The sequence below is a fragment of the Bipolaris sorokiniana genome (genome assembly GCF_000338995.1).
Source record: "Bipolaris sorokiniana ND90Pr unplaced genomic scaffold COCSAscaffold_19, whole genome shotgun sequence".
Taxonomy (NCBI): domain Eukaryota; kingdom Fungi; phylum Ascomycota; class Dothideomycetes; order Pleosporales; family Pleosporaceae; genus Bipolaris; species Bipolaris sorokiniana.
This window is the reverse complement of record NW_006911913.1, coordinates 688341-712948: the sequence shown is the minus strand read 5'-3', so window position 1 is coordinate 712948 and position 24608 is coordinate 688341. Positions and strand designations below refer to the sequence as shown.

The following is a 24608-nucleotide window of genomic DNA, read 5'->3' as shown; positions in this document are numbered from 1 at the left end:
GCATCCCACTAGTGTCCCAACCTCGCCAGACAGACGCGGGCGGGTGACCACGCACCAAGACGACCAGCTCTGTGAAATTCACAATGGCATCCCTGACCTGTTGCCTCGCATCCTTTTCGTAGACAACACCGCCAATGCCCCTCTCCCCCTCTCTTCCCTCTCCCATCTCTTCACTCCCACGGTACTGCTGAGCCTGCTACTGCATCCGCTTCCACGACCGTCGTACAAGCAACCGAGCAGAGGCCCGCCGCTATGACTACTATGCACCACCCCGCCCCCCAGCCGCCGGCAGGTCTTACCTCTTTTGCCGTCTACGAGGACCCACAGGATCGCGAACCCTTGTCGCCTTCTGACATGTATGAAGAAGGCGACTCTTTTCACTCTGAACGCTCATTCCCCAACGACGTCGTCCACACCATCGAGCTCCAGCAGCAGCAGCAGTCCCAGGAACCCGACGACGAGCCCCAGCCCTACCGAAGCTCCTACACATCTCGGCCCGGCTCACAGCAACGGATGTCGTCGCACTACAGCTTCGTCTCGGCTATTCCCTCAGAAACCTCGATATCCTCAAAGCCCATCTTGCCAGCGAATGAAGCTGGTGCACGAGCTCGTAAGGAGCGGCCTCGCTTCCGCAACTCAGACTCTGTACGCGCCATGCAGATGTCCTCGCCTCCGCCTCTGCTAGCGCACCAGTCTTCCCACGAGCGGTTAAAGGCCTCGTACAAGTTGACTACGCCAAACAGAAATGCGGGAGCCGAGACGCCAGGCTCAAGGCACTCTGGCTCGAGGAGGAGAAGCATACGCGAACCTCACAGTCCGAGGCCCATGCCGGCTCCACAGCAGGCTCCACTGGTTCTGTTGCACGTCACCATCCTGCCAATGCAGTTACCCTACTCGCACGACATCATGGCAAGGATCATGCCCGACTGGCTGGTCGAGAACTACAAGCTGTTAGAGGAGAAGCTGCAGGACATCATCCTGATGCGCCGTGGTCTTCTCATTCCACATCCAAGAGACGAGTACGACTTGCTCGAGGAACGCATCCTGGAGAGCCTTGAGCTCAAGACGCCCCGACTACTTCCATGTGGACACTTTGTACCACCCGAAGACGACGATGACCGGGAAGATGACGACGACACAGCCAGCATTGGTGATGAGAATACCGGACGGGGTAGCCGAATGAGTGGAGGAACACTTACCGAGGGCAGCAACACGTCTGCCAACGGCGACCACAGCATGTGCATCGACTGCCACCGCCAACTCAAGAAGCCAGGTAAGGGCATCGGTGCAGGTACAAGGAAGTGGGACATCAAGATTTACGCCGCCAACGGACTGATGCGTTCCGCGGCATGGGGTGCGTGCTGGAACGACATGGAACGTTGTGATGTTGAGATCCACCCCTGGGTTCCAGAGGAAGTTCGCAAGACGTTGGAGAAACGAGCACGCGAGGAACTTGAGGCAGACCAGCGCAAGCAGCAATACACTGTAGAGCTTCAACGGCAAATACAAGAAGCTGCTGCCAAGACAAAGATTCTAGAAGAGGAGGCCAATGAGAAGAAGCGTAAGGAAGAGGCTGAGTTGCAAAAGAGTTTCGAAGAGGCTGCTGCAGCGCTACGACGAAGCATCGAAGAAAAGGCCGCAGAGAAGAAGAAGTTTGAGGAAGACCTCCGGGCTAAGTTGGAGGAAGCCAAAGAAGCTGTGCGTCTGGAGTTGGAGGCTAAGGCTCTCGCCGAGTCCGATGCCGTCGCTGACCGTCTCCGTGCCTTGGAAAACGCTGTCAAAGAGAAAGAAAGGGCCGAGGCTGCACTCCAAGAAGCTGCCCATTCACGTTCATCGTCGGAAGTCCCACTCAGCACCCTTCTCAAGAACTATGCCCTTGTTCTGCTGGGTGACAAGCGTAATATGGTTATTGCTCTGCTTGGAGCTGCCGTTGTGTACTTGGCCATGAGCATGCACGCGATTCAACAAGATTCTTCAGCCGCACACATGCTCCAGCTGCCCACTGACGTTGTCATGGCCGCTTCAATGCCGAGTGCTGTTACTGCGACTATGACGGCTACCTCTTACTCTACTCTCACCGTCACCGAGTCTCAGACTGTGATCAGCATGGTGGAGACTGCTGCACCTGTACCTGTGCCTGCATCTGTACCTGACGTTGAGGAGAAGGTTGAAGATGTCGTTGCCGAAGCAGTTCTGGAAGTTCAGGACGCACAGCCTACAAGCCGTGCAATCGAGCTTGTGGAGTCTGTCGAGACTGTCGAGTCCGTGGAGTCTGTAGAATCTGTAGAGACTGCGGAGCAAGCTGCACCCGTCACTCAGGACACCCCCACCACCGACTACGTTTTGTCTGAAGGCCCTTCATGTGCCATGGAGCCTGTTGTCCTCCAGGCTCCCCCTGCCTACTGCGCAGTAAGTGAGCTGTAAATGTCATATTTCGACATAGACATTAGCTCATGTTTCCTTTGTTCCTTTTTTTTTCTCGGTTTCCCTTTTCTCTCATCATCCCATGGCCTTACCGATACCATACCGTACCACGTTTATGAAGTAATGTAGCGAAGCGCATATATCCCTCCCCCAGACTATCGAGCTAGCATAGCGAAAATGGCGTTTATAGGATCTAGCTGGAATTGTGTTTTTTTTTTAATTTATCTCTGTTGGAGTGTCCATTGTTGTTGGATCATGAGGATGGATGCGAGATGAGGGTATTTAGTAGATGACAGCCTTTTGAAGGACGTAGTATGATCCTAAATATCAACTATTATCTCATCATCGTGATTCTTTTTTTTTCTACCTTGCATCTTGCTGGTGTATGTGGAAATGTGCGGATTGCCAGAGGCGGGAAGTGAAACCACCATGACAGACTATAAGCGGGGTTGTGAATAGTTCTTGCAAGACTGCAAGAAGGTAACTCTGCATGTACTGTTTCATCTGTGTATCGTGCTATCCGAAATGGGAGGTTTGGGCAATCATCAGAGCTACTGCACATGTGTTTAGACATGTATATGCAGCGTCATCATACGTAAAAAAAACCCGATCCTGCTTGCATTACCACCACACAACGACAGTGCCACCTCTCATTCCTCTCAATCCTCCGCAATACCCTGTTTCCTCAGGTCCTCCCTCCTCTTAGCCGACCTTCCCTTGGCCTCTTCAACCCACTTGTCATACGCATCGCCACCTTGGTCCAACTTTGCCCTCACAACGCTCTTCAGCAGCTCGCCCACAAAGCCCACGAAGTTATGCCTTCGCAACGAGTTCTCCCACAGCCATCTTGCGCGCTTATCTTCTTGCTCCTCCAACTCTTCTTCGTCTCCAATCTCTCGGGCGCGGATACGCAGGTCGCGACAGCAGGCCATGAGGTTGAAGCGAATTTCGGTGGCCGGGTAGCGGGCGATGCGGCGTTGAAGTACGGGGATGATCTTCTGGGGGAATTCTGAAGAAGTGCAGGGTCCATGGGAAATGGGCGCTGGTTGGAGGCCGTCGAGTTCGTAGAGTTTGTTATTTATGCTTGTGTAGCTGGTAGAGTCATGCATTAGTTGTGCGCTCGAGGATGGATGGGGGGTGTTTTTTTTTGGCTTGAGCAAGGGGTGGAATGCTTACGCGATGAAGTGGAATACATCGTCATCTTCGGTTGCTGTTCGCTGCGTCTCGTCGATGAAGGGCGAGGAGCGTGCAAATGAGTTGTGTGTTTCGCGGATGAGGTCGGAGTTGGAGAGAGTCTCGCCACGGAGCTTTTGCCTGAGTTAGCATATGTCGCAAGACATCATCGTCAGTTCAACATACGTCTGGTGGGAAGTCACCCGCAAACTCCTTGAACTCTCTCAGCTCCTTGCCGATATCAATCTCCTCTTCCCTGTTCAATAGAAGCGATACTATCGCCTGTGTTCCGCAGGCATTCTGTATGGTTTGCGCCGGGAAGAAGATGGAGCTTGCCGCCTCGTAGTCGTAGGTGCCGTCCTTTGGTACATCGCTGGGCTTCTCGCCAGTAGGGTATTTGAAGAGGAAGATGACGCCATAGATTGTACCGAGATTTTGCAGGTCTGATGCTTCGAGTGTGGTGAGCTCTTCAAACTGTACGTCCTTAACACCGAGCTTCTCGATCAGATAGGTGAATACGCCCTGCGCGAGTCAGTAGCTGAAGAGGATTTTCTGGTGCAGGTGGCGGTGCACTAACAGCATCGGACTCTATAGTGTTCCAGCCTCCAGACATGATTGCGTTTGAAGGCAAGGTTGCTTTTGCTGGTAATGTGTTGTCGCTGATGGCTCTTACGCCATCGGCGCCTACCGCCGGGATCACATCGGCCCGCGGTCGGAACCGTTCCGAGAACCCCGCTATGTCAAGTATAGATCGTACCAGGTGCGCAGCACATCGCGGTTTGACTTTTGCTGAGCCCTGTCGTGCAATTAAGGTTTTTTAGCCTTTTTCGGTATACAACTCGTGGCCTTGTTACTTGCTTGTTGTCAAATCTACCGTAGCTTGAAGTTTATGCAAGACTTGTCCCTATTTGCCGCTGTTGTTCCTTATTCAGCATCACATGCATGACCTCTGGGTATTCCCAAACTTTAATTGGAACTAAGAAAGCGTCCAAATGCCCAAGCAGAAAATTTGAGCTTTGCTACGGATATTAGCGATGGCCGTGCTGATACAAGGTCATGGGTGTTACAAGTGCCTGCAGCCTGATCTTTTTGAGGAAAAGGTGACACATGTACGTAATAGACACAGAAGTACCTAGGTACCATGGTAGTTTCGTCCATATTCTGGGCTCTCTCCGTTTGAGCACAGATCTTTCCGACTCTAGACTAATGTATCACACTATTCATATCGTCATCGGCACACGTTGAAATCAAAATGGCATGATTGTTCCGCTCCGAGCTAATGACAAAGCGTTGGCTTTGCGCGCTATAGCTTGACCTGACTCAAGGTTGGCATCATGCCATATATGCGCAGATCAAGAGCCAGCTGTATGTGATGTCCTATATCGATAAAATAAACCAGCTAGCCCGTCTTACTATCCCGCGTCGATCATCAGGGCAGGCCTCTCCGTTTTGTAGAGTATCAGACCACTGCGCAAAAGCACGTACGATGCTTTACTAATGTGACGTAAATTCTGTCTCCGCTAGTAATTCAGAACTTTATTCGTGAATTGCATACGCTTGTCACAGCTAAATGCTGTTGAACTAGTTTCGACTTGGTCGGATTGGGCTATGTAAAGATCACTGTCTGATGGTGTCGTGGTCCACGGACGTAGGTGCAATTGCAGGCATGTTGCCTGCTACTAGTTCTCTTACAGTTGCTATACATAGATATTTTATGCGTTGTCAGTTCGACTAGACTAAGTTTTTTTCATTGCTAGGGTCCAAGGTCAACCAATTAGTGGTGGTATCTGCGAGTTATTGAACAAGTGCATTAGTGCGCAACCAAAATTTTTAATAATAGATATTTTTGCTGCATAACTTGGCATATAGTATGACTCTCATCTGTTACAAGTTGTGTTAAGTGAATTGAAAAGTATGCCAAACAGTTGCGGCATCAAACGAGAGAGAGGAGGGGGGAGAAGCCAAAGCATGCTCTCAGGATGTTAGCTCTTATATGTACATATATGCAGATGTACATTTACTCATGGTTACTGCGAATTCTTCTCGACTTCTTTGTTCAAACGTTTCGTGTTCTGACTACTTCGCTGTGGTAGGTCACCTTCGTATCATGAACTGCAATCACACTTCTTTACAAAAGCCCCTGAAATAGAACACCAACACGCACCGCAACACCATCTGAAAAATATCCTACTAGACCAACGCTCGAATAAGCTTTCAAACCTCCCAGTCAAAGCGACTGCCGCATGCACATATTCTTATCTCCCATGCACCGCACCTGCATCTCCTCGATCACGAAGAAAGAAAAATTAGTTTCCAAGGCAGCATTCCTATTCCGCACATGCAATGCTATAGCTCGATTCAATGCGAAGAACCAGACATGCGAAGCTTTGTTTCTGCATATGAGTACTGAAAAGATTGCTCTATAGCCAACCTGAGTTGTATATGTGTTGTTAGTAAGTTTCCCCACAAACTGCAACGTCTGTCTTATAAAGTCATGATAACAAGGGTAACCAATTTAAAAAGTTACATTTCTTCTTCATGATCTTCCCACATCTATAAATCTAGCTCACCACATGGCGATATATAAGCTATATTGTTGCCTGTCATACTTTGTCTTTCACGGAAGAATGTATGTTGTCTTAATTCTCGTAAAGCTAGCTAGTCCGGCATATCCGCAGATGTGCAGACCTGCAACTAACAGGAGCGAAACACTTTACTCATGTGTAATTTCCTGTACTTTGGAGGAATACCGGAGATCATGTTCCGTTTCATTCTCGGTCGAGCTGAGGGCGCGGAATTCAGGGCTGGTGAGTAGAAAAGAGATGGAGAGGGGTAAGGTGGGATAGTGGTGGAGTGTGAATAGAACTATATAGTGTGCGTATGAATCTTGAGTGAATATCATCTAAGTATATTTCTTGCGTAATATGTATATGAGGAGATGCATACAGGGTTGTATGCAATTGCTAGGTAGATAGATGCAAAACGGAATCCTTTGCCACCTTGTAAATTCCCTTGTTGTAAGCGCAACTTGTGGTATTAGGCTGTTGGGCGGTCCGCCAATTGACATTAGCCTTGACGCCCGTCTTGTTCAATTTGGCTTTAAGCTCGGCAAGGGTCGAATGCATGTCAACAACACATTAGCGGACTGTCATACTTCGCCTGATATGTGCTGTGAAGGAAGAGAAAAAAAGGCTCTTGTCAGAAATACAGCGTATAATCCGGGATGACGTCTCCCTGATTACAAATGCTGGACATCGTCGGTTGCTTACAGACGAGTCGGCCAGCGTCCTTGGCTGTGAGCAGACAACTGCCGGGTTGACTGGGGTAATGGAGTCCTTGCAACCTGGGCTTACGTGCTTTGACAGTGGTAAAAGGAATAGAGTATCATATTCGAAACGAAACATCATCCGCCGCAAGCGATTGTGCCACACACAAACCTTGTCATATCTCCTCTCCTCCCTTGACAGACTCGAGATACCAAGAGGGTCAGTGTCGAACCAGGGATATTCGCGAAGCGATCCTGGTGCATGAATCATTTACAAAGGACCATGTCAACCATTTTGCAGATATTGCGCAGCATGGCTCGGTACAGTTGACCACGTTTCTCCCTCGAAAACCGGGCCGAAGAGTGTAGCACATGGCTAACACGTACCCCGGTACACGTAATTCCAGACCTCCTATATCTTTTGAGAAACAGAGGAATAGGGAAAAGGGAGAGAAAAAGATGTCGCTTAACTTGAGTTTTCCAAGAGGGTATACCAATTCTCTCCGACTTATCCACGTGACGCGACCCGAGCTTGGGGCGAGGCCTCTACAGCCGCCATCGCCTGGAAATGAATGCAGGTTATGTAAGCTAGACGATCCAGATTGTAAGAGCAATATAAGCAGCACGCTCCGAAGAGGCAAGAATCTCGAGAAGGAGGCCCCAAACCCAGGTTCTGCAAGTCGCAGGGCCGGCAAGTGACAGGAATTGCCACTACCCACTGCAGCAGACACGTGTATACACATCTTGAGATGGTAAGTCTCCGACCTCGTATCTCCCTTTCTTTTGCGGGCATGCGGCGCGTCCCGTTAGCTTATAATTCTGAGAGCTATGGTTCATCATCACGATACAGACGCTAGCATCTGCTATCACATTAGCCCCTATAATGCTCGGGCTTATTGACCCGGCACATCTAAGCCTTGGACGCCGAGTAGGTTGAGGCTATCGCAGGATAGTGACGCTAGGTGTGGTTCCATGTGTGAGATCGCCACCATACAAGGCAGCTTGATGAACTAAACCCTGTTGTAAAAGGTTAGCTAGAAAAATGTTCTTCCTAGAAACTCTTAGCGCCACACGTTGCAGAATGGAACGACTTGGTGCATTCAAAGGTTGTCGATCGCTGCGTGGTGCGCATCTCCGCTTCCGCTAGAGATGTAACTTTTTCTCCAGCGACAGCACGTGTGCATGGCAGTAGTGGTGATGGTGACAGTAACGGGAGTAGTGTTCTGATGGCGGAACGACTAGGGTCAGTCTTGATTCGCCGTGGCGCAGTAGGTTGTACCAAGACCTGGGCGGGACTAAGAAAAAGGTCGCTTGAATCGTGGCACACGCGTAGGTAGACACACATGGGTAGTTGAATTCGGCAGTCAGATCGCATGCTTGTGCATGGAACCGGTGTGATGGTGTGAGCGCAGATTTCCTCAGGAGTTTGATGAGCCTGGCAGGGCAGCTCCGGAACGTGCGATGGTGGGTGCGTGCGAGCGGAAGGGGAGAAAGAAATGTTCCGGAGAAAAACTTGGGACACGGGCGGTGGCACCCAGAGATGAGCGAGCCGTTACGCCACACGAACACTCTCAGTCAGTGGAAGGGCAATTAGTGAATCAACTGATTGTGCTTGCCTTGGACGCAAGCGTCTTGAGCCAAAGGTTATATGCACACATCATATTGGCAGATTGCTTCTTCCACCCTTCGACGCCGAACGTTACTATTTTCGGGGGGAACTGATGCGAAAACCCGAAGTGCCGCATTCTGGCCTCCGGCAGAGGGAGTGGAAGCGCGTTGTTGCCCCAGAAATAGAAAATTATCAATCACCTGAAGTGTGCTAGTGTTTAAAAGATAGTTTACGCACGTAAGCAAAGCACATCACGATGTAGACTCGGCCGAGTAAAGATGTACAGATCGCTGAGTAGCGGTCAATGAGTAGGTGGTCTCTTACGCAGACAGCGCACTGATTGGTCACAACTGCGGCGCGAAACTAAGCCTCGACACCCATGCAGCTTCTTGAGGCTCCAATGAGGGGCCGCGGGATGCAGCGACAACGGTGGAACTCTCAGCATGCTCGCTGATGGGTCTTTTGTGGCAAACAAGCAATTTTAGAGACTCGGATAGAGAAGACGGAGCCCAAATCAGCTACGGAGCGGAAGGCCTGAGGCTCAACGGCAGACATATCTTGTGGGTCTGACAAACAGATATCCCGTCTGTGATTGTACGAAAACGGCTGGGAAGCTGCCATTTTGGTCCCTCGTTATCCACAAACAAGGACACCAAAAGGTGATCAGGGGCGGATTGGGTATCTGTAGGGCTTGTCATGTTGGCACATGTGTAAGTACCTGGTGAAGAGCGTCTGAAACCTTGCAGGGCAGCGGGCAATGTGCCTTGGGCAGCCTCGGAATATAGCACAGTCTTCTCTCTTTCTCTCTTTCTCTCTTTCTTTCTTTCTTTGTTTCCTTCCTTCTCTCTCTTGCCTACCAGGACACGCAAGAATCCCGGGGATCCGAGGCAATGGGTCGACTTGGTTAGGGTCTGGCATGGTGTGTGAGCTAAGCACTTGGTGCCGAATGGCTAGCCATGTGGGTGCCATGTGGGTAAAAGCTGTTGGGGCACATGTATAGGTAGGTATATGATGTGACGCAGTTCAAACTCCTGAGGCACGTAGACGACACAGTGAGTGTATGGTGGCTGCAGTTACGAGGGCAGGGCAGGGCAGGAGGATTCTCGCGTATCGCGTTGGACGGTTGGTTGCGCGGGGGCTGGGGGGGTGCAAAAGGATTTGCTAAGCGCGGGTTTCAAGCATTGACGCACGCATGTGTGCAGGAGGAAAAGCTACGCGACAGAAAGATCGTCGAGGTGGAGGGCAACCAGCAACGTCGAGACTCGGCTGGGGGCATGTGGCGGTGCTGGCACTGTGGCAGTTTGGTACTGCCACTGACTCTTCGCAATTAAGCCCCGAAGCAGGCTGGCGAGGTGGTCCAGTCAGTCGACGCGTGGCGGTGCGCCCGCGAACAGGCTGGGGTTCCACTACCCGCCCAAACCGAACCGGCCGACTGGAATGACATCACGCGTGATCCCGGTTCTGCTGTAGGTCATACGCTAGCGTGCGATTGCCTTTGTGCATCGTACGACGGCCGCCTTTGAACCTGTACATGCACATGTCTGTATACGCGCCTTGGGAACAAGTGCCAGCAGGCCTAGGCGATGCCTCGACGCTAAGCCTTGGCGTCGGGGAAAACAGCTGTTGTAACGCACCATCCATGGTCCTGTTTTGCTGCCACCATGCTAGTACGTAAAGCCGGCGCGCTGGGTTAGGCATAACAAGGGTTCGTGTGCCGCTTACTGCCCATTGGCTCTAAAATGACTATACATGGCAAGTGGCCTGCTAATCGTCGACGCGAAAACGCAGGGCAAACCAGGACCGTCGCAAGGGGAAAAGGTCACTAGGGCTGAGCGACTAGCACCACACCGACAACCTTAATTCTTGTATCCATTCCCAACTGAGTATCCCGCCATCCGCTTGCCATCCCGTTGGCCAGTCTTGGGCTTTGCAACCACGCTGCTTGCCTTTGTAGTCTCCATGTACATGTGTACTAACTAGCATGTGCAAAATATCTTCTCTCAGCGGACGTGGGGGCATCACGGCAAGGCATCTAGAAAGAAAGAGAGAAAAAAAAAAGGGGACATTGCGCAATTGGCTGCTTATAGCCGTCGCTCCACTTGCCATGATACACATTCTTCTTCATTACACATGTCTATTGTCTGAGATGATGTTGAGCTTGCACCCAACTCCGCGTCAAAACAGCAATCGCCGGTGTCGGTTGCTGCCCTGTTCCTTCCAGCCCCTCCCGCTTCTGCTGCCAGCCTCTGCCTCGCTGGGCCTCTTCCCGCCAGCTCCATGTGCCTACTTTTCCACACGTACATAAGCGAACGCCGGATTAGTTGCGTTGACGTAACAGGATAGGGCGGCCTTGTCGCATGTCCGTGCAGAACATGCCGGTTCGCTAAACCTTTCCATCTTGCGCTCCCCCAGCTGTTGCGCCGAAGCCCCGCCGCCGCCAGGCCCAAAGCCGACTACTGCAAAAGCTCTCGACAGCTTGCAACTTGCAACTGAGTCCATGTCATCGGACCAACTTGAGCCTGACCGTGTGTGGCCCCATGCACCACCTCCACCCCCCCTCCCCTTCCATGGCCCTAGGCCAATCGATCGGAAATTGTCCTCGCCGTCCATGCTGCAGTGGAGATGACGACAACGGGCCGGGCGGATGTCGCGTTTCATCTTGTCGGTGCGATTTCTCGAATCTGGGAAATAACGGTGCTCAGGCCTGATTGTATTGGTTTGGCGCATACCCCGCAGTTGGTGTCTGCTCCTGCCGGCCTGCTGCATTGGGCAAAGGAATGTGATAATGCACCTGTGAAGCCGTCGCCTGCATTGGAGCAGCATTCATTTGGTTCCTGGGGGTTCGTTCAGCGTGCCTTCGTTCATGTCCAGATAGGTGTAGCCACCAACCCGCTGGGATAGCCCGATGGCATTCCGAATGAGATTGCATGCTCCTGCGGGGCTGAGTATGGCGGCAGCAGCGCTACCGGTGACCCGAGCGGAGACGCGTAGCTGTTTGACGACGCATAGCTGCTAGCCGTCCCGTACGCATCCACCGCTGTTGACGACCGAGGTACTTCAAGATATGGTGATGTGGGCGTAGAAGTCATGCCAGCCGGAAGAAATGTCAGAGGCGACGGTGCAAAAGCGGGAGAGAGGCTCTGGCTCTGACCGTAGCTGTACTGAGCAATTTGGTTCTCTAGGTCCTGGTTGATCGACTCTAGCGGATAACTCGATTGCTGCTGCATTGGCGGCATGGCCATGCTTTGTTGCCTTGCCCATTCGCGTCTCCCTTTGTATGATGTTGCCATGTCCATGGGGAATCGTACCAGGTAGGACATGGTCTGTATGTGTGAATCATATCGTGGGTCTTGGAATGCCTGGACAAGCTGCGTAATTTCTTCCAGTGGACGAACAGACAGGTCTGCGACAAAGACGGACGCAACATCGGGGAACATGGGCTCCAAGGCCAATGCGGTAGCGTAGAAGTGCGCTAGGATAACCAGTACGACGATGTCTCCACGTTTTGCAGCCAAAAGTGAAATCGGGACCCAGAATAGCCACTTGCGTAGGGCATACAACTGGTTGAATTGTTCTTCTGGGCTTTGTGCTTGACCCGACGATCTCAGGCGGTCGAGGTAGCCTTTGAGCTGCTCTACCCATTTCGACTCCTGTTCGTTGTGAACCAAGTAGGGCTGTAGGCGTTGTAGAGAGGCATGGATGTCGACAAGAGTGTTGATGTGCTCCCTGTGTGCTTCTGGCGATATTGGTGTACTGGCGGGGTTCATGAAATGTCGGTCAGGCATAGGAGTATGCTCTGCGATGTAGTCTGCAAAGAGAGATTCGTGCCTCCAGGGCTGCATGGACTGTATTACCTGATTCTACTTTTAGCTTGTGCATCTGCAGGTCTGCCGGGTTCAACCTACTGTTTTTGTACCGGTAACCAGAGAAGCCCAGCCTCGCCTGTGTGCCTGTTGTTAGCTGTGACTCAACAACTCGGTCGGGGGGAGTATCCTCACCAGTCCGTCGCCTGCCATGCAAGTAGAAGAGAAGACGCAAGTACTGCGTCTGAGTTGTGTTTAGTAAAGTTGGTGATGCCGTCGTGCAGGCCCTTGAGGGCAAGACTTGCGTGGTGGAAGGCAAGGTTGCGTGTTTCAGCCGACTGAGAGATCCAGGCAAGATGCGAGGCAGAAAAAGCGAGAATGCTATGCATAACGAATGGATGGGACGCGGCAATGCTCAAGAATCTAGACAAGTCAGTATTGTTTTGACAGATTGGCAAAGGTGAGGGCAGTCCACTGCGTACTTGGGCATCATGTCGGTCCAGAGAGTCGATTTCGAGGTCCTGTTCCTGAACATTTCGTTGGAAATCGAAGAGAGGTGGTGTATGAGACGGAGATCAACCGTCGTCAAGGTACGCCATTGTGGCTGAGGGTAGACTCGAAGCTCTGGGAAGGGGAATTCCCCTGTCTGTCTCCAAAGTTCGATGGTGGCCTCAATCTCAGGCGTCCAGAGCAGATTGGGCTGTTGAGGAGACTGTGGAGATTCCGGCATCATGGCAGTGGGACTGTCCATGTAGTCGCAGCGGACTTGGTGCTTCGTGCAGTTGCGACTGGAGTGGTCGTTAGTCTGTGGACGGGGCATTGATAAAAACAGAGGAAAAAAAAAGGCCTGTGTGGTTTACCATTGAGGAAATGTCTCGTCACAGCGAATGTGTCTCCGCTTGCAGGTTTTGCAACCCTTTCGGGATTTGGTATGGCTGCGCCTTGAAGGGCCACCACCAGGTCCAGCCATTTTGTTAGTTTTGGTGAAAGTCGACAGAGTCGTTTTAGCGAGTGGGAGGAGGAATCGAGAGAAGATGGAGTGGGACTGCGCAGTTTAGACTTGCAGAGGCCCAGTGTAGGTGGGATTGTGATATGAACAAGTCGGTTGGAGATGGCTTGAGGAGTGGTGGTGGTGGTGGTGGTGGTGTTGTTGTTGTGTGTGTATGTGTGTGTGCGTGTGCGTGTGGGAGAGAGCAAGTATCCCAGGTGTAGTAGATGTGGCGCAGAGTTGACAAAGCGAGGGTAATGGGGTCGAAACCGGTGAATAAATTGGACAGGGTGTTTTTGGGCAGGGTGACTATGATGGGCTTGTGGTGATATATAGTGCAGAGTGCAGAGTGCAGATAGGATGGATAAGCTTAGATAGTTTTAGGGCTGGCCCAGATATTGACGCAAAAGCCAGCGATGCCTCCGGCAGACAGGCAACGAGGGTACGACAGGACGAGGTGACAGCGGATGGGGTCAAGCTCGTCTGCACGCTGCCCCCTGCACCGCGACCATGCAGGATCAGGTCAAGGCTATGAGACTAGAGGGTCGCCAGGCTGGAGGTATGTGAGCAAAAGCGCAGAGTGACTTGTGCTCGGCAGCCAACGACAACGGAGACGAAGAAACGGGGCCAAGGAGGATTAGCAGAGACATGGCGGCCACACAAATAGCAGTGACGCCACGGGCGGCGGAGGGGAGGGGGGTGGGAGGGATTTGGGTAGCAGGCGACCAGAGGGGAGGGAGGCTAGCAGGGACTACAGCGAAGCTTGCGGGAGCTACAGTTAATGGATTGATGCACACAGTATGGGACCGGCTGGCTCATGCTCGTATGACATGGCCCCGGTGTAACTCCCGTGGGGATTAAGCTTCTGTTTCCAGTGGCCATGGACCCCTCGCTTGTAGCCAGCAGCGAGAGGTTCCGGCGTAGCTACATGGACTATGTACGTACATACTACATGACAGGCGCCATGGCTTGGCTTGAGCCGAGGGCAGCCAGCCTGGGGGGCGGGACAGGTAGGAGAGAGCGGATGCAAGCGTGGACGGATATGTACAACTGCGTATGTATGTAGCTACGGATGGGTGGATAGTGGGGAGGGGTGTGTGTGTGTGTGTGAGTGAGTGCGTGAGTGAGTGACTTGGTTAGTGAGTGGGAGAATCAGGAATGGATTGAGAAGGACCCCTGCGCGGCGAAACTTGAGGCGACGGACAGGAGCATGTAACAGGTGTGGTCTGGCTCTAGTTCTGGTTGTCAGCTGGGGTTGCAGCAAAAGGTGGCTCTGGTGTGGTGCTCGAGGCGGGTGTCGGTCCCCCTGGCAGGGCCGTGAGCAGGGTGGGAGAGGCAGAGACAGAGGAGAGAGAGGTTTGGGCAGGCCGGCCATGGTGCCGGTACCGGTGCCGATGAAGGAGCAGGCTGGGCGCAGTGGGAGGTATTTGGTGCGGTTGCTGGTGCGGACGTTGGTGCGGACGCTGGTGGGCGTCGTCTAGTGCAGTGGGCAGTGGGCGGTGGGAGGTGGGCGGTGGCAGGAGTGGGTGCATGAGCCGCTTGCAGCGGGGGTGCTCAGCGCGCAAGAGGCGTGAAAAACGGCCATTGAGGAGCGCCGAGCTGTGGCAGGCCAACACTGTGGCGGGCCGTGCGTGGAGAAGGATCGACCAGTAGCCAGGCGGATAGCGTGCTGGGCCAAGCTGTAACGGGTAGCTACAACCCGCGTGCCCTGTCTGCCCTTGCTGCCTGTCGTGCCTGCCCGGCCCTGCCTGTCGTGCCTGCCTGGCCTGTCGTACACGCCAGTACCAGTACCAGTACCAGTGCCAGTGCCAGTGCCAATGCCAGGGCGCAACCAGACCAGTGTCAATCGGCTCCGGGTCAGCTTCGGGGCCAGCGTTGCTAAATTTTCCTGCACCACGCTCGAGGGCTGATGCTCATCATCATCATCATCATCATCATCATCATCACCATCGCCGTGATAGTCATGATGCCGCTGCCTGCGCGCGCTGCTGCCCGGCCTGTCTGGCTGTTTGCATCCTGCCTCCTGTCTCCTGTCCCAGGGCCTGTCTGCCTGTGGGCCACCATACTCTGCACAGCTCCCACTTCCAGCGCCAGCTCCCGCTCCCGCTCCAGCTCCTCCAGCTCCAAAACCGCACAGCACAGCCTTCTGCTGATGCCAATGACAGCCATTGCTACAACTCTGCGCGCGCACGCCAGGGCCTGTCCAATATCTCGAGGTCAAAAATAGCCCTCAGTGCGTCACCTGCCATCGTGCGAGTGCTGATGACGGCACACTGCACTTTGCCTGCACTCTGCACCCTCTGTCCAAACGCACAAAGGGTCTACCGGCCACTCAGCCTGTTCTTGGCCGCCGCGCTGGCCTCACTTTTTTTTTATCGATACTACGCTGCGCGCGCTCGTTGCACGCTCGCCGCTATATTTGCGTCGCGCGGCGCCGAGTCGTGCCAGACCGTCCGAGTAGCGGCTCTATTCTAGTGGCTCGACCAGGGACAAAGTCTCACGTCCCTCTCGTCGCCGCCACAGCCAGCCCAGATGAGTCAGCGAGCCTCTTTGCCCTGCCACGCTGCCACTTAGGCGAGCCCGCCCGCCGTGGCGCCTGACCACATGTGTACTCTTCATCCCACTGTCCCATGTCGTCCCAACGGCCGCCGCCAATCCAAGCTCTTCCCCCTCCCCTCCCTTTCCCACGTCCTCGCCGAACATGCTGATGAGCTTGCGCCTACGCCCGTTACACCCTCCGCCTGCACTAACCGCTGTTCATTCACGCCTCTGACTCTCTCCTTCCCCTTCCCCTCCCCTCGCTCCCTCTTGCCCTCCTGGTGAAACGAGAACGGCCATCGCGAGATACGAGCGCCAATCCATCTCACTAACACTGTAGCGCCCGTCGACTACTACCTGGCCCGTTTCGCGCTCGGGCAGAGCCTCCACAAAGCCACTCCCAGCCCATCACTCGGTAGAGTAGTACGTACCTATACGGCCTCCGGCTACTTTGCCAAAAGCCACAATTGCCCTAGCATCCCAATCAGGTTAGCTACCGGCCATAATTGCTATTCTTAGCTTTAACCTCTCTTTACCCTAACAACTTTGCAGCCAGCAACGCACCTCGGCTCATCCATGCCATCTCTGGGGTTTCTGCACCTAGCCTATTTTCGCCTTGACTATTTTCTTCCTCTCCATTGTCTGCTCGACATCGCGGCCCCCTAGCTCTCTCGGTGACCGCAATAGGTAATTGACAAATGCTATACATGAACATGGTACACAATGACGTCTCCAATACCCATGGCCTCGTGCAACCACAAGGCCCCGTAACACCCAATCGAGACACTACTAGCCACACTCGTCCCAGGCCCGCCTTTGACCCTGCGAATCCGAACCCGCATTTGTCTCCATTCTTCCAGCTGTCTGCAAGCCACATACTACTTGCACCACCTTGCAAACAACCCCTCTCCACCCGTCGGCACATGGCTATTAAAAGCTTTTTTTTTCATGTCATGCCATTGGTGCGGGATCAAATGCTACCCATGGGTGTGGTTGGCGACACAAGAACCACATGTCCTCTTTGCCGTCACTAGCCAATGGCGTCCACATGTCTGCTCCGAGTACTCGGCTCTCTGCCCGAATATACACGCCTGCTTGCATCTGCTGCAATCCACTTACATCATGCCGTCCATAGTTTCATTCAGACCTTCCATCTGCTGATATTGCCAATATATCGTTACACAGCAATCCAGCTCCCATGCGGCATGCCCGAGAGGAAAAACTATTACTCTCAGCCCCACCACTCTCCCAAAGCAGGAGACACATGGAGAAACAGAGATAAAGAAAGAAAAAAAGATACTCTCACTTGCGTTTTTCGTGCATAACATCTGTACTGTACTCTAGTTCTCGGTTCCGCGGCCCAAAAAGTTCCCAAGTAAAGCGTCTCGTACCATGAAACATTCGGACCGGCCATCGAGTCGTTTCTAGAAATTGTCGTCGACGGACTCCTCTCAATACTCCTAGTGTCAAAGTCCTTTCCCCCCCACAAGATCGCCCACTAGCCTGGGCCCTGAGTCGTGTTCAGACTAGCTTTACGATAAAAAGATTTTCTTATTCGATGCTAACATGCTAATCGCCTGCAATCCCGATGGCGCACTAATACGTGTCTTTGCTCCGAAACCTTTTATTATGACCGACCCGTCGGTGGTTTTTCATGCTGCGAAGAAAGAGGGGTAGTCTCCAACTTTCTCTGCAAACTAGTATCAACCTATAGTGCCCAACAGGTTTAACCCTTTTCTAATTACTTAATGTGTACTTGGATGCACCATAAAGCGGTGTACTCCAGTACTATCAATGCATAATCCCTGTGGAAAGGGGGGTTTTGTCGGATAATATGGCCTCTTCAGTATCAAACTTTACACTAGGCATTTCTGGTCCTAGGTGGAAATGCAGTCTCGTTTAGTATGTGTGTGTGTCCATCTATCTGCCTGTCCAGTAAGTATACAGTGAATTTTCAGACGAAATGATGGCGAGCTTGCTGGAAATTTTCGTCTCCAACTCTTTACATCATACGTACATTTTCCACGTCATAGAAGTGAAGCAATTAGAGAGAAAAAAAAGGTGGGGAGGGGAAAGCGACCGAAAACAAGAAAAACAGGGAAGATAACAAGAACCCTTTGCCGACAGTCTGAGACCGACTTCCGACTACAATAGAGAATACGAATAGCACAATAGAAAATACGAACAGCACAATAGCCTACAGCAATCCTTCTGCCTCTACTCCGAAAAAATGGGCTGAAGAAATAGCGAGAAAGAGAGAGAAGCTAGCCGCGACCCTTGGCCTAACCATGACAGCTGCGAATTCCAGAGAATACGAGCCACTCAGCCAACTGCTACAAGATACGTAGACACACCAGCAAGCCACTGTGTGCATAAAAATGATGTCATATTGCCTCTACTGGGGCGCTGTTCTACATAGTAGCGGGCCCTCACCCTCCCCTCCTGTCCCTTTAATCCTTACGCACACACTACTAGTAATGAACTACTGTGTGATAGTGCACGCCCACACACACACACTCAAACTCACTCACATGTGTGTAGTACATATGTACACAGATAACATGCATATGAACATTGACTTAGTATAGGCCTGTAGTTGATGCCGTTATAGCAAGGTACCCCGGACTACTTCACTAGGTCCCAGCCCCGAACCCAACCTACCAATATGAATCACGGGAAAGGGGTTAACGGGGGAACTGGGCGGGATGGGTTGGGGGTGTCAAGAAGGGAACTAGATGCGCTAGTCGGATGATCTGGATTGTCGACGAGATGAGCCCATTATGTTCAATTATCCGGACATGAAAATAGGGTGAAATCTGTAATTAGTACTTCATGTCCTTTCTTTCTTTTTTTAGTGGTCATCTCGTAAAGGAGGACGGGACAAGAGAGAGGACAAGAGTAAAATGTCCGTATTTTTTTTCTTCTCCCATCCAGTCAGTCCCATGTGTTGCAGACAATCATGACTCCAGATTAACATCTCGTATGCTGGAGACCTAGTGTGTTAGAGAAACTGAAACGAGAAACAAGAGAAACCCGACAACCAAGATCCTGGGACCATGTTACGAAGGTCCAGACAAGAAGGGGGGAGGAGGGGGAAGAAGGGAGAAAAGAAAAAAAAGTCGAGACAACCGACTAGCCCATCTAGCTCAGAACTATAAATTGACAAGTACAACTGGACCATAGAATCCCAGAAGATGAATAAGACTAAACAACACTAACACACAAGGACGTTTGTTATATCTGGACAAATTTGTAAAACGAGAAGTAACGTGTATGGCAAGCGAGCGGCGCAGGCAAGCGAGCGGCGCACCCCACCAACTCTGTACACCTCTACAAGCGTATAGCTCCACCACATATCGATAATTTCAATAGATATTGACACAGTAGATTAATTAGTATCTAGAGTATCTTTCTTACATGTACGTGAGTTATGGCCAGTCTCTTTGCATCTACTACAGCGCGTTACAGCCCGGCGGCTGACACCTGATCGCTCCCCACCCTGACGCTCTTCACAAGCAATCTGCTCATCGGCCTCGCGTTAAGCGAGTATATCCTCTCCAGCTCCCTTCGTAAGGACTCCTCGCTTCTGTATCCGCTTTTTCTTACGCTTTCGACGCTCTGATACTGCTGTATTAGCTCTCTCAAGAGTAGCAATTCGATCGCGCATTAGCTCAGCCGAGAGCATCATTACTTCTGCCCCCTTCTTAAGCTGGTTAATTGCCGCAATGATTGAAGCTGGCGATGAGTCTTGATGCTGCTGAACGCGATCACGTATTAATGTCGATTGAGCTTCAAGCTCGCGTGTGTTACTAGGCGTACGAGCCTGCCAGAGAGCCTCTGCTAGAATAGCTGGTGGAGTAGGCGTACGTAGCTGCACGTCTAGCTTTGATAGAACAGCATCTGGCTGAAGAGGAACAATACCTGCGCCTCGAAAGGCTGAGCAGATATTAGTTAGTGTGAAGGATCGATCAAAGGCTGTCTTGAACGCTGGCAGAAACTCGAGCTTGGTGATGTGGTTAATGTGGTTACGTATTAGGCTCTCTACCTCACGACTATACGCGCGCTTCAACGGCGAGAAGCAGCCAACGTCAAGAGGCTGGAGTAGATGAGATGAGTGTGGTGGCATACAGAGTGTGTAGATATTGTTCTCCTTACAGAGCTCTTGGAACTCAAGTGACTGGTGGCTCTCATGGCCGTCAAGGATAAGCAGCCGGCGTGCCCCAACAACCTTGCCATCTGTATGCTTGACAAAGTGCTTTAGCCACTCAACTCCTAGCTCGTTAGTCGTCCAGCCGTTATCGCTGACTGCGATCGCCCAGTCGCGTGGGATCTCTGCCTCCTCATACCAGGCAGATAGGTGATGCTTGCCAGTAAAGATGAGAAATGGTGGGATAGACCAGCCAGCTGCATTAATCCCAGCGATAAACGTCACCCACTCTCGGCCGCCTGGCTGGATAGCCTTTGGCCGGCCTCTTCTCTCTGATGCTGTAACGATAAGCTGAGTGGTAATCTTGCCCATTGAAAAGCCAGCTTCGTCAAAGTTGTAGACGTCCTCGTCACAGATGCCATACTTGGCCTTCGTCTGCTCCACAAGCTCAAACCAGCTCTTAATTAAGACTGGATCTTCACATAGAGCTCTCTGCCTATCGTACGCCCGATTAAAACGCGTTGTAAGACTGTCTGTACGCTTGACAAAGTTGGCTGGCCACTTCTGCCCAACCTGGCCAGCGCCGCGCGCAGCCAGCAGCTTATCAGCCATATCGCGCACAGCAGCGTACGTAGGCGCAAATCCACGTGAATCAAGATTAAGTATATGACCAACTATCACCTCCTCTTCTAGCTTAGTTAGCTTCTTTGAGTTGGGCTGGCAATCGCGTCGGGCAGGCTTGCCAGCGCGTCAGCGGCGGAGCGTTGTTTCGGCTACATTATAGACTGCAGCAGCACGGCGATTCCCTTGGATCTGTTTATTTTTAAGAGATTGGATAGCAAGTTGAATATCTGATTCGTCTGAAGCCATTTGAGTGTAGTGGTATTGAGTAATTAGATGTTTAGTTTAAGGAGGTGCGCAAGTTTGATGGGGTGCGCCGCTCGCTTGCCTGCGCCGCTCGCTTGCCATACACGTTAATGCTAAAACATTTATCTTTCATACCCTCTATCTATCACACTAAACATGGACTTCCTGTACAGACTCTCCCTCCCTCACTCACCCCCCTCACTCACAGACCTCCCTGTATAGAATTTCTCTCTCTCTCTCTCTCTCACACACACACACACACATACACACACACCTATACATAGATTCCTCTCACATGCCTTCACTAAGACTCTCACTTTAGAAAAGAAAAGAACAAGAAAAAACTAAGCTAAGCTATCTACTTGTACTATATATAAAACTACTCCCCATACCCAGCATACTACATTCGAACAAATGAGAAGGAAAAAAACGCCCGGGAAAATATTGCCTCATAGCACTTCGTCGGACTCAGTATGGAAAGAAATCCAACCAAGCAGCAGCAAAGGAAAAAAAAAAGAGGTCGCTCGCTAGAATAAAAGAAAAAAACGAAACAAATGTCTATATATGATGCCGTGAGAAACTTTGCCCTCTGCTCCCATAATCCTTCTGCCGTGAAATGCTTTCATTGACTTCGTTTCGTTCTTCTCCTTCAGTCAGGAGTGATATCCCCTCACCTCATAGACGTTTCACTCTCACCCCAGCTTTTCTTCTGCTTTTTTTCTGATATTTCTTCTTCTCACTATGACACCACACTGCACACATGCCCATATTCAACGCCCGCTATACCACATGAAATAAATGCTTTGGGGGAAAAGACAGACGCTCAGACGTTGTACAGCTCCCGGAACCGTGCTTGTTGCTCTGCGGGAAGACCGCCCAGAAAGGCGTCAAAGTCCGAAATCATGCCCTTGTACTGCTGGATAACCTGGTCACGAGCGTTAGTAAATTGCAAATATGACTAGCAATAATTTCTTCTGTCTTACCTTTTGGAATGTCTCCAGCACCTGTCTGCCTGCAGGGCCTCGGATCACGTTGCTGTCCGCCATTGACATGTCACTGAAAAATTCAAGCAGAGATTGCTCCATGGCGCCAGGGTTCGCGAGCACAATCAACATGAAACCAGTCAGAGCGTGGCACTTCTCATCTGTCCATTGGACATTCTTGATGGCACGGATGAAAGCCGGAGCAATCTGCGCAAGATGGACAGCCAGTGAAGGGGCACATCCAAGACCTAAGCGGCCCAGAGCAATGGCCGCATTCTCATTCAGAGACTCGGGAACCCTCTGGTCGAACAAGATGGTACCAAGTTTTTGCAACAGTTTTTCAACATAGGGTTGCATGCCTTCCTTGTGACACATGGCAATCTCGCCAACAGACCAGCACGCGTTGTTGATAACTGAATAACCCGTCTCCAGGCCATCAGTCGTTACTTGAGCAAAGTCAAGCTGCGGGATCAGAATGTTCAAGATGTCGGGCAAGCAAGGCTGGAGTTGTTGGAAGACATATATGGCACAATCTCCAAGAAGAGCATAGGCCGACTGTCGCACATCGTTGTTAGGGTCTCTCATGCAGACAGCCAATAGTTGAAAGAATGTCGGCGCCTGTGTGACTAGTGTCGCGCTGTCCTGAAGGTTTAAGGCCTGAATGATAGCGCTGAGCAAGTCCAGACTGGTCACTAAGAAATCTTTGTCTGGGGGTTCAAAACCATTTATCTCGGATGCCATGACTCCTTCTTCAAGATTGCGGTGAATAATCTTGATACACCTGGCAAATATACCAGCTGCATATGGAGCAAACTTAGGCCCGAGGGCTGTGGCAACATATGAAAGGCATTCAAGCAATGGGAACATTTCCCGCGAGTGGTCCGATACCTTATTCCAGCGTTGAATGAGAGCAGGCATAAGTGTTTGAACAAGCTCGTCTTTGGACAGCTCAGGTCCAACATGTTCGGCCAACGTCTGGACACAGTCATAGAGGATGAACATGTTCCTGTCCTTGTACATGGAAAAGCACTGGACAAACTGTCGGACAATGACAGTGCAGTATGGCGCAAGCTCGGCATTTGCCTTTTCTTCCAAATTGGCAAAGGCAGATGCTGCGGCTTCCTGCACACGCTTGTTTCTGTCAAGCATCTTCATCAAGATGCCCTCCATGACAGGCTCGAAGAACTGTTTCTTGCCAGTCGCGTCGAGGTGAGAGGCCCAGCCTGAGTAACGTCCAAGAGTCCAACATGTGATCTGACGAACAACAGGCTTGGGATCCTCCAGCAGAGTGATGAGGAATGGAGTGAGCATAGGAAGATGTGGTTCAACCACCGACATGCAGCCATCTGCAATAGCACCAAGTGCAAGGACTGCCGATTCGCGGTGGGGCCACTCAGCATGATTGAGATTATCTGTGAGGTAAGGAAGAGTTGCTTGGAAAACAGCTTCATGGAAAACTGATGCGAGGACGTCGAGAGCCGCCGCAGAGCATTTTCGAAGGTTCCATTGCTCCTCTGGGTCTCCAAACTCGTCGTCGTCGTCGTCGTCGTCGAAGTCGTCAATTTCACCATCACTCAGGTCATCATCGTTGTCCTCGGCTGAGGCTCCTGCTCCTCCATTGACAGGAACGGTCTCGCCGTTTGCGTTGGTAGTGAGTCTTCCAGCCTTACTCGACGCAAACGTTGGTTTGATGTCTTGTTCTCGATCCTCAACCTCATAGTCTTCTTCTTCACCCTCGAGACGCATAATGTCATCTTCACTGTATACCATACTCGCAAGCAGAACCGGTACTATCTTGGCCAGGTATGGGCCAAGGTGATCGCGCATCTTTTCGTCTTCACTAGCACATAGCCAGAACTCTGCTGCATCCAGGGCCAAGTCTGAATTGTTTGGTGTGCGTTGCTGCGTGATCATGAACTCGACAAGGCCGTCCATGTGCGGTATTATCTTTTGGGGGGCAATGTCGGCGATGTGAACAAAGGTTCGGCATACGTGCTTGCGCACATCTTCACTAGAGTCGCCGGCCAATTGAAACAATTGTTGTAGCAGTGTATCGATGTGGGAAACAACAGCCGGTGGCTTTTCCGGGACGAACACGTTGATAGCAGCCAATGCATCAGCGCGCACCCGAGGCTGAGAGCTTGTAGTGATTTCGAGAAGCTTAGGAAATATAAAGTCGAGGGGCTTCTGCCCCTGGTATTCCTTATCAAGGGCTTTTCTGTTGTCCTCACAAATCTTCAACAACGCACCCATGGCGCCTTCTTGCGCCTGTGTCGAGACATTGCCGTCGGCATTGCTAACCATGCTGATGAGCTCCGAAAGAATCTGTGGCCATGCCATGATGCCTCCTTGGCGCACAATTTCCGTAATGACGTTGCCTGCATATCCTCTTATTTGCGATGTGGGGTCTTGTAGGCCGAGAAGAATGACGGATCGTATATAGTCTTTGGTCGAATCGGGCATGGTTTTATAGGCCGTCTTTACGTCGTTCTTAAGCATAACGGCTGCGGCAGCTCTTGCCTGGAAGTACTGCGCAGCATCCATGTTGACGCTGGACGGGGGCTGATTGTTCGAGAAAACATAGGCTAGGTATTTGTCGATATCAGGCGAAGTTTGCGCCGATTTGAGCATCTGTGTATTCGAGGTCAGCACCATGCAAATCTCCAGCACATGGGTAAGGGATATTGACTTCTCCAGCATTCTTTCGCGCATTTGCGTCATTGGCACTGAGCGAGTCGCTCAGGCACTGGGCCAGCTGCCGTAGATGATCGTCCTGCGGTTGCCACGCCATAGCGGAGGGCGGTGTATTTG

At 51.6% G+C, this 24608-nt stretch overlaps 6 protein-coding genes across 6 annotated transcripts; 1 reads left to right on the top strand and 5 right to left on the bottom strand.

Annotated features, from left to right (window-relative positions):
* The first annotated feature begins 10 nt into the window (after positions 1–10).
* COCSADRAFT_41857 (uncharacterized protein) lies at positions 11–2770 on the top strand. Its single transcript, XM_007707420.1, has one exon. It carries the CDS (start codon positions 253–255, stop codon positions 2422–2424), a length of 2172 nt encoding a protein of 723 aa, XP_007705610.1. The 5' UTR covers positions 11–252; the 3' UTR covers positions 2425–2770.
* A 50-nt stretch (positions 2771–2820) lies between these two features.
* Positions 2821–4261, bottom strand: COCSADRAFT_129471 (uncharacterized protein). The gene is made up of 4 exons (XM_007707597.1): positions 4175–4261; positions 3784–4119; positions 3601–3731; positions 2821–3516 (listed from the first exon to the last, which is right to left on the bottom strand). Exons 1-4 carry the CDS (start codon positions 4208–4210, stop codon positions 3084–3086), a joined length of 936 nt encoding a protein of 311 aa, XP_007705787.1. The 5' UTR covers positions 4211–4261; the 3' UTR covers positions 2821–3083.
* Positions 4262–6873: 2612 nt separating this feature from the next.
* On the bottom strand, positions 6874–7805 carry COCSADRAFT_266212 (uncharacterized protein). The gene has a single exon (XM_007707596.1). It carries the CDS (start codon positions 7603–7605, stop codon positions 7084–7086), a length of 522 nt encoding a protein of 173 aa, XP_007705786.1. The 5' UTR covers positions 7606–7805; the 3' UTR covers positions 6874–7083.
* Positions 7806–11053: 3248 nt separating this feature from the next.
* Positions 11054–13486, bottom strand: COCSADRAFT_266185 (uncharacterized protein). Its single transcript, XM_007707595.1, has 5 exons — positions 13135–13486; positions 12757–13062; positions 12470–12697; positions 12377–12413; positions 11054–12325 (listed from the first exon to the last, which is right to left on the bottom strand). The coding sequence occupies exons 1-5, from the start codon at positions 13242–13244 to the stop codon at positions 11333–11335; spliced, it is 1674 nt and encodes a 557-aa protein (XP_007705785.1). The 5' UTR covers positions 13245–13486; the 3' UTR covers positions 11054–11332.
* A 1253-nt stretch (positions 13487–14739) lies between these two features.
* Positions 14740–15511, bottom strand: COCSADRAFT_349101 (uncharacterized protein; the record flags this gene model as incomplete). Its single annotated transcript, XM_007707594.1, has 2 exons — positions 14740–15383; positions 15454–15511. The coding sequence occupies 2 exons, from the start codon at positions 15509–15511 to the stop codon at positions 14740–14742; spliced, it is 702 nt and encodes a 233-aa protein (XP_007705784.1).
* Positions 15512–21637: 6126 nt separating this feature from the next.
* On the bottom strand, positions 21638–24588 carry COCSADRAFT_103224 (uncharacterized protein; the record flags this gene model as incomplete). Its single annotated transcript, XM_007707593.1, has 3 exons — positions 21638–21739; positions 21798–24428; positions 24487–24588. 3 exons carry the CDS (start codon positions 24586–24588, stop codon positions 21638–21640), a joined length of 2835 nt encoding a protein of 944 aa, XP_007705783.1.
* Positions 24589–24608: the final 20 nt, after the last annotated feature.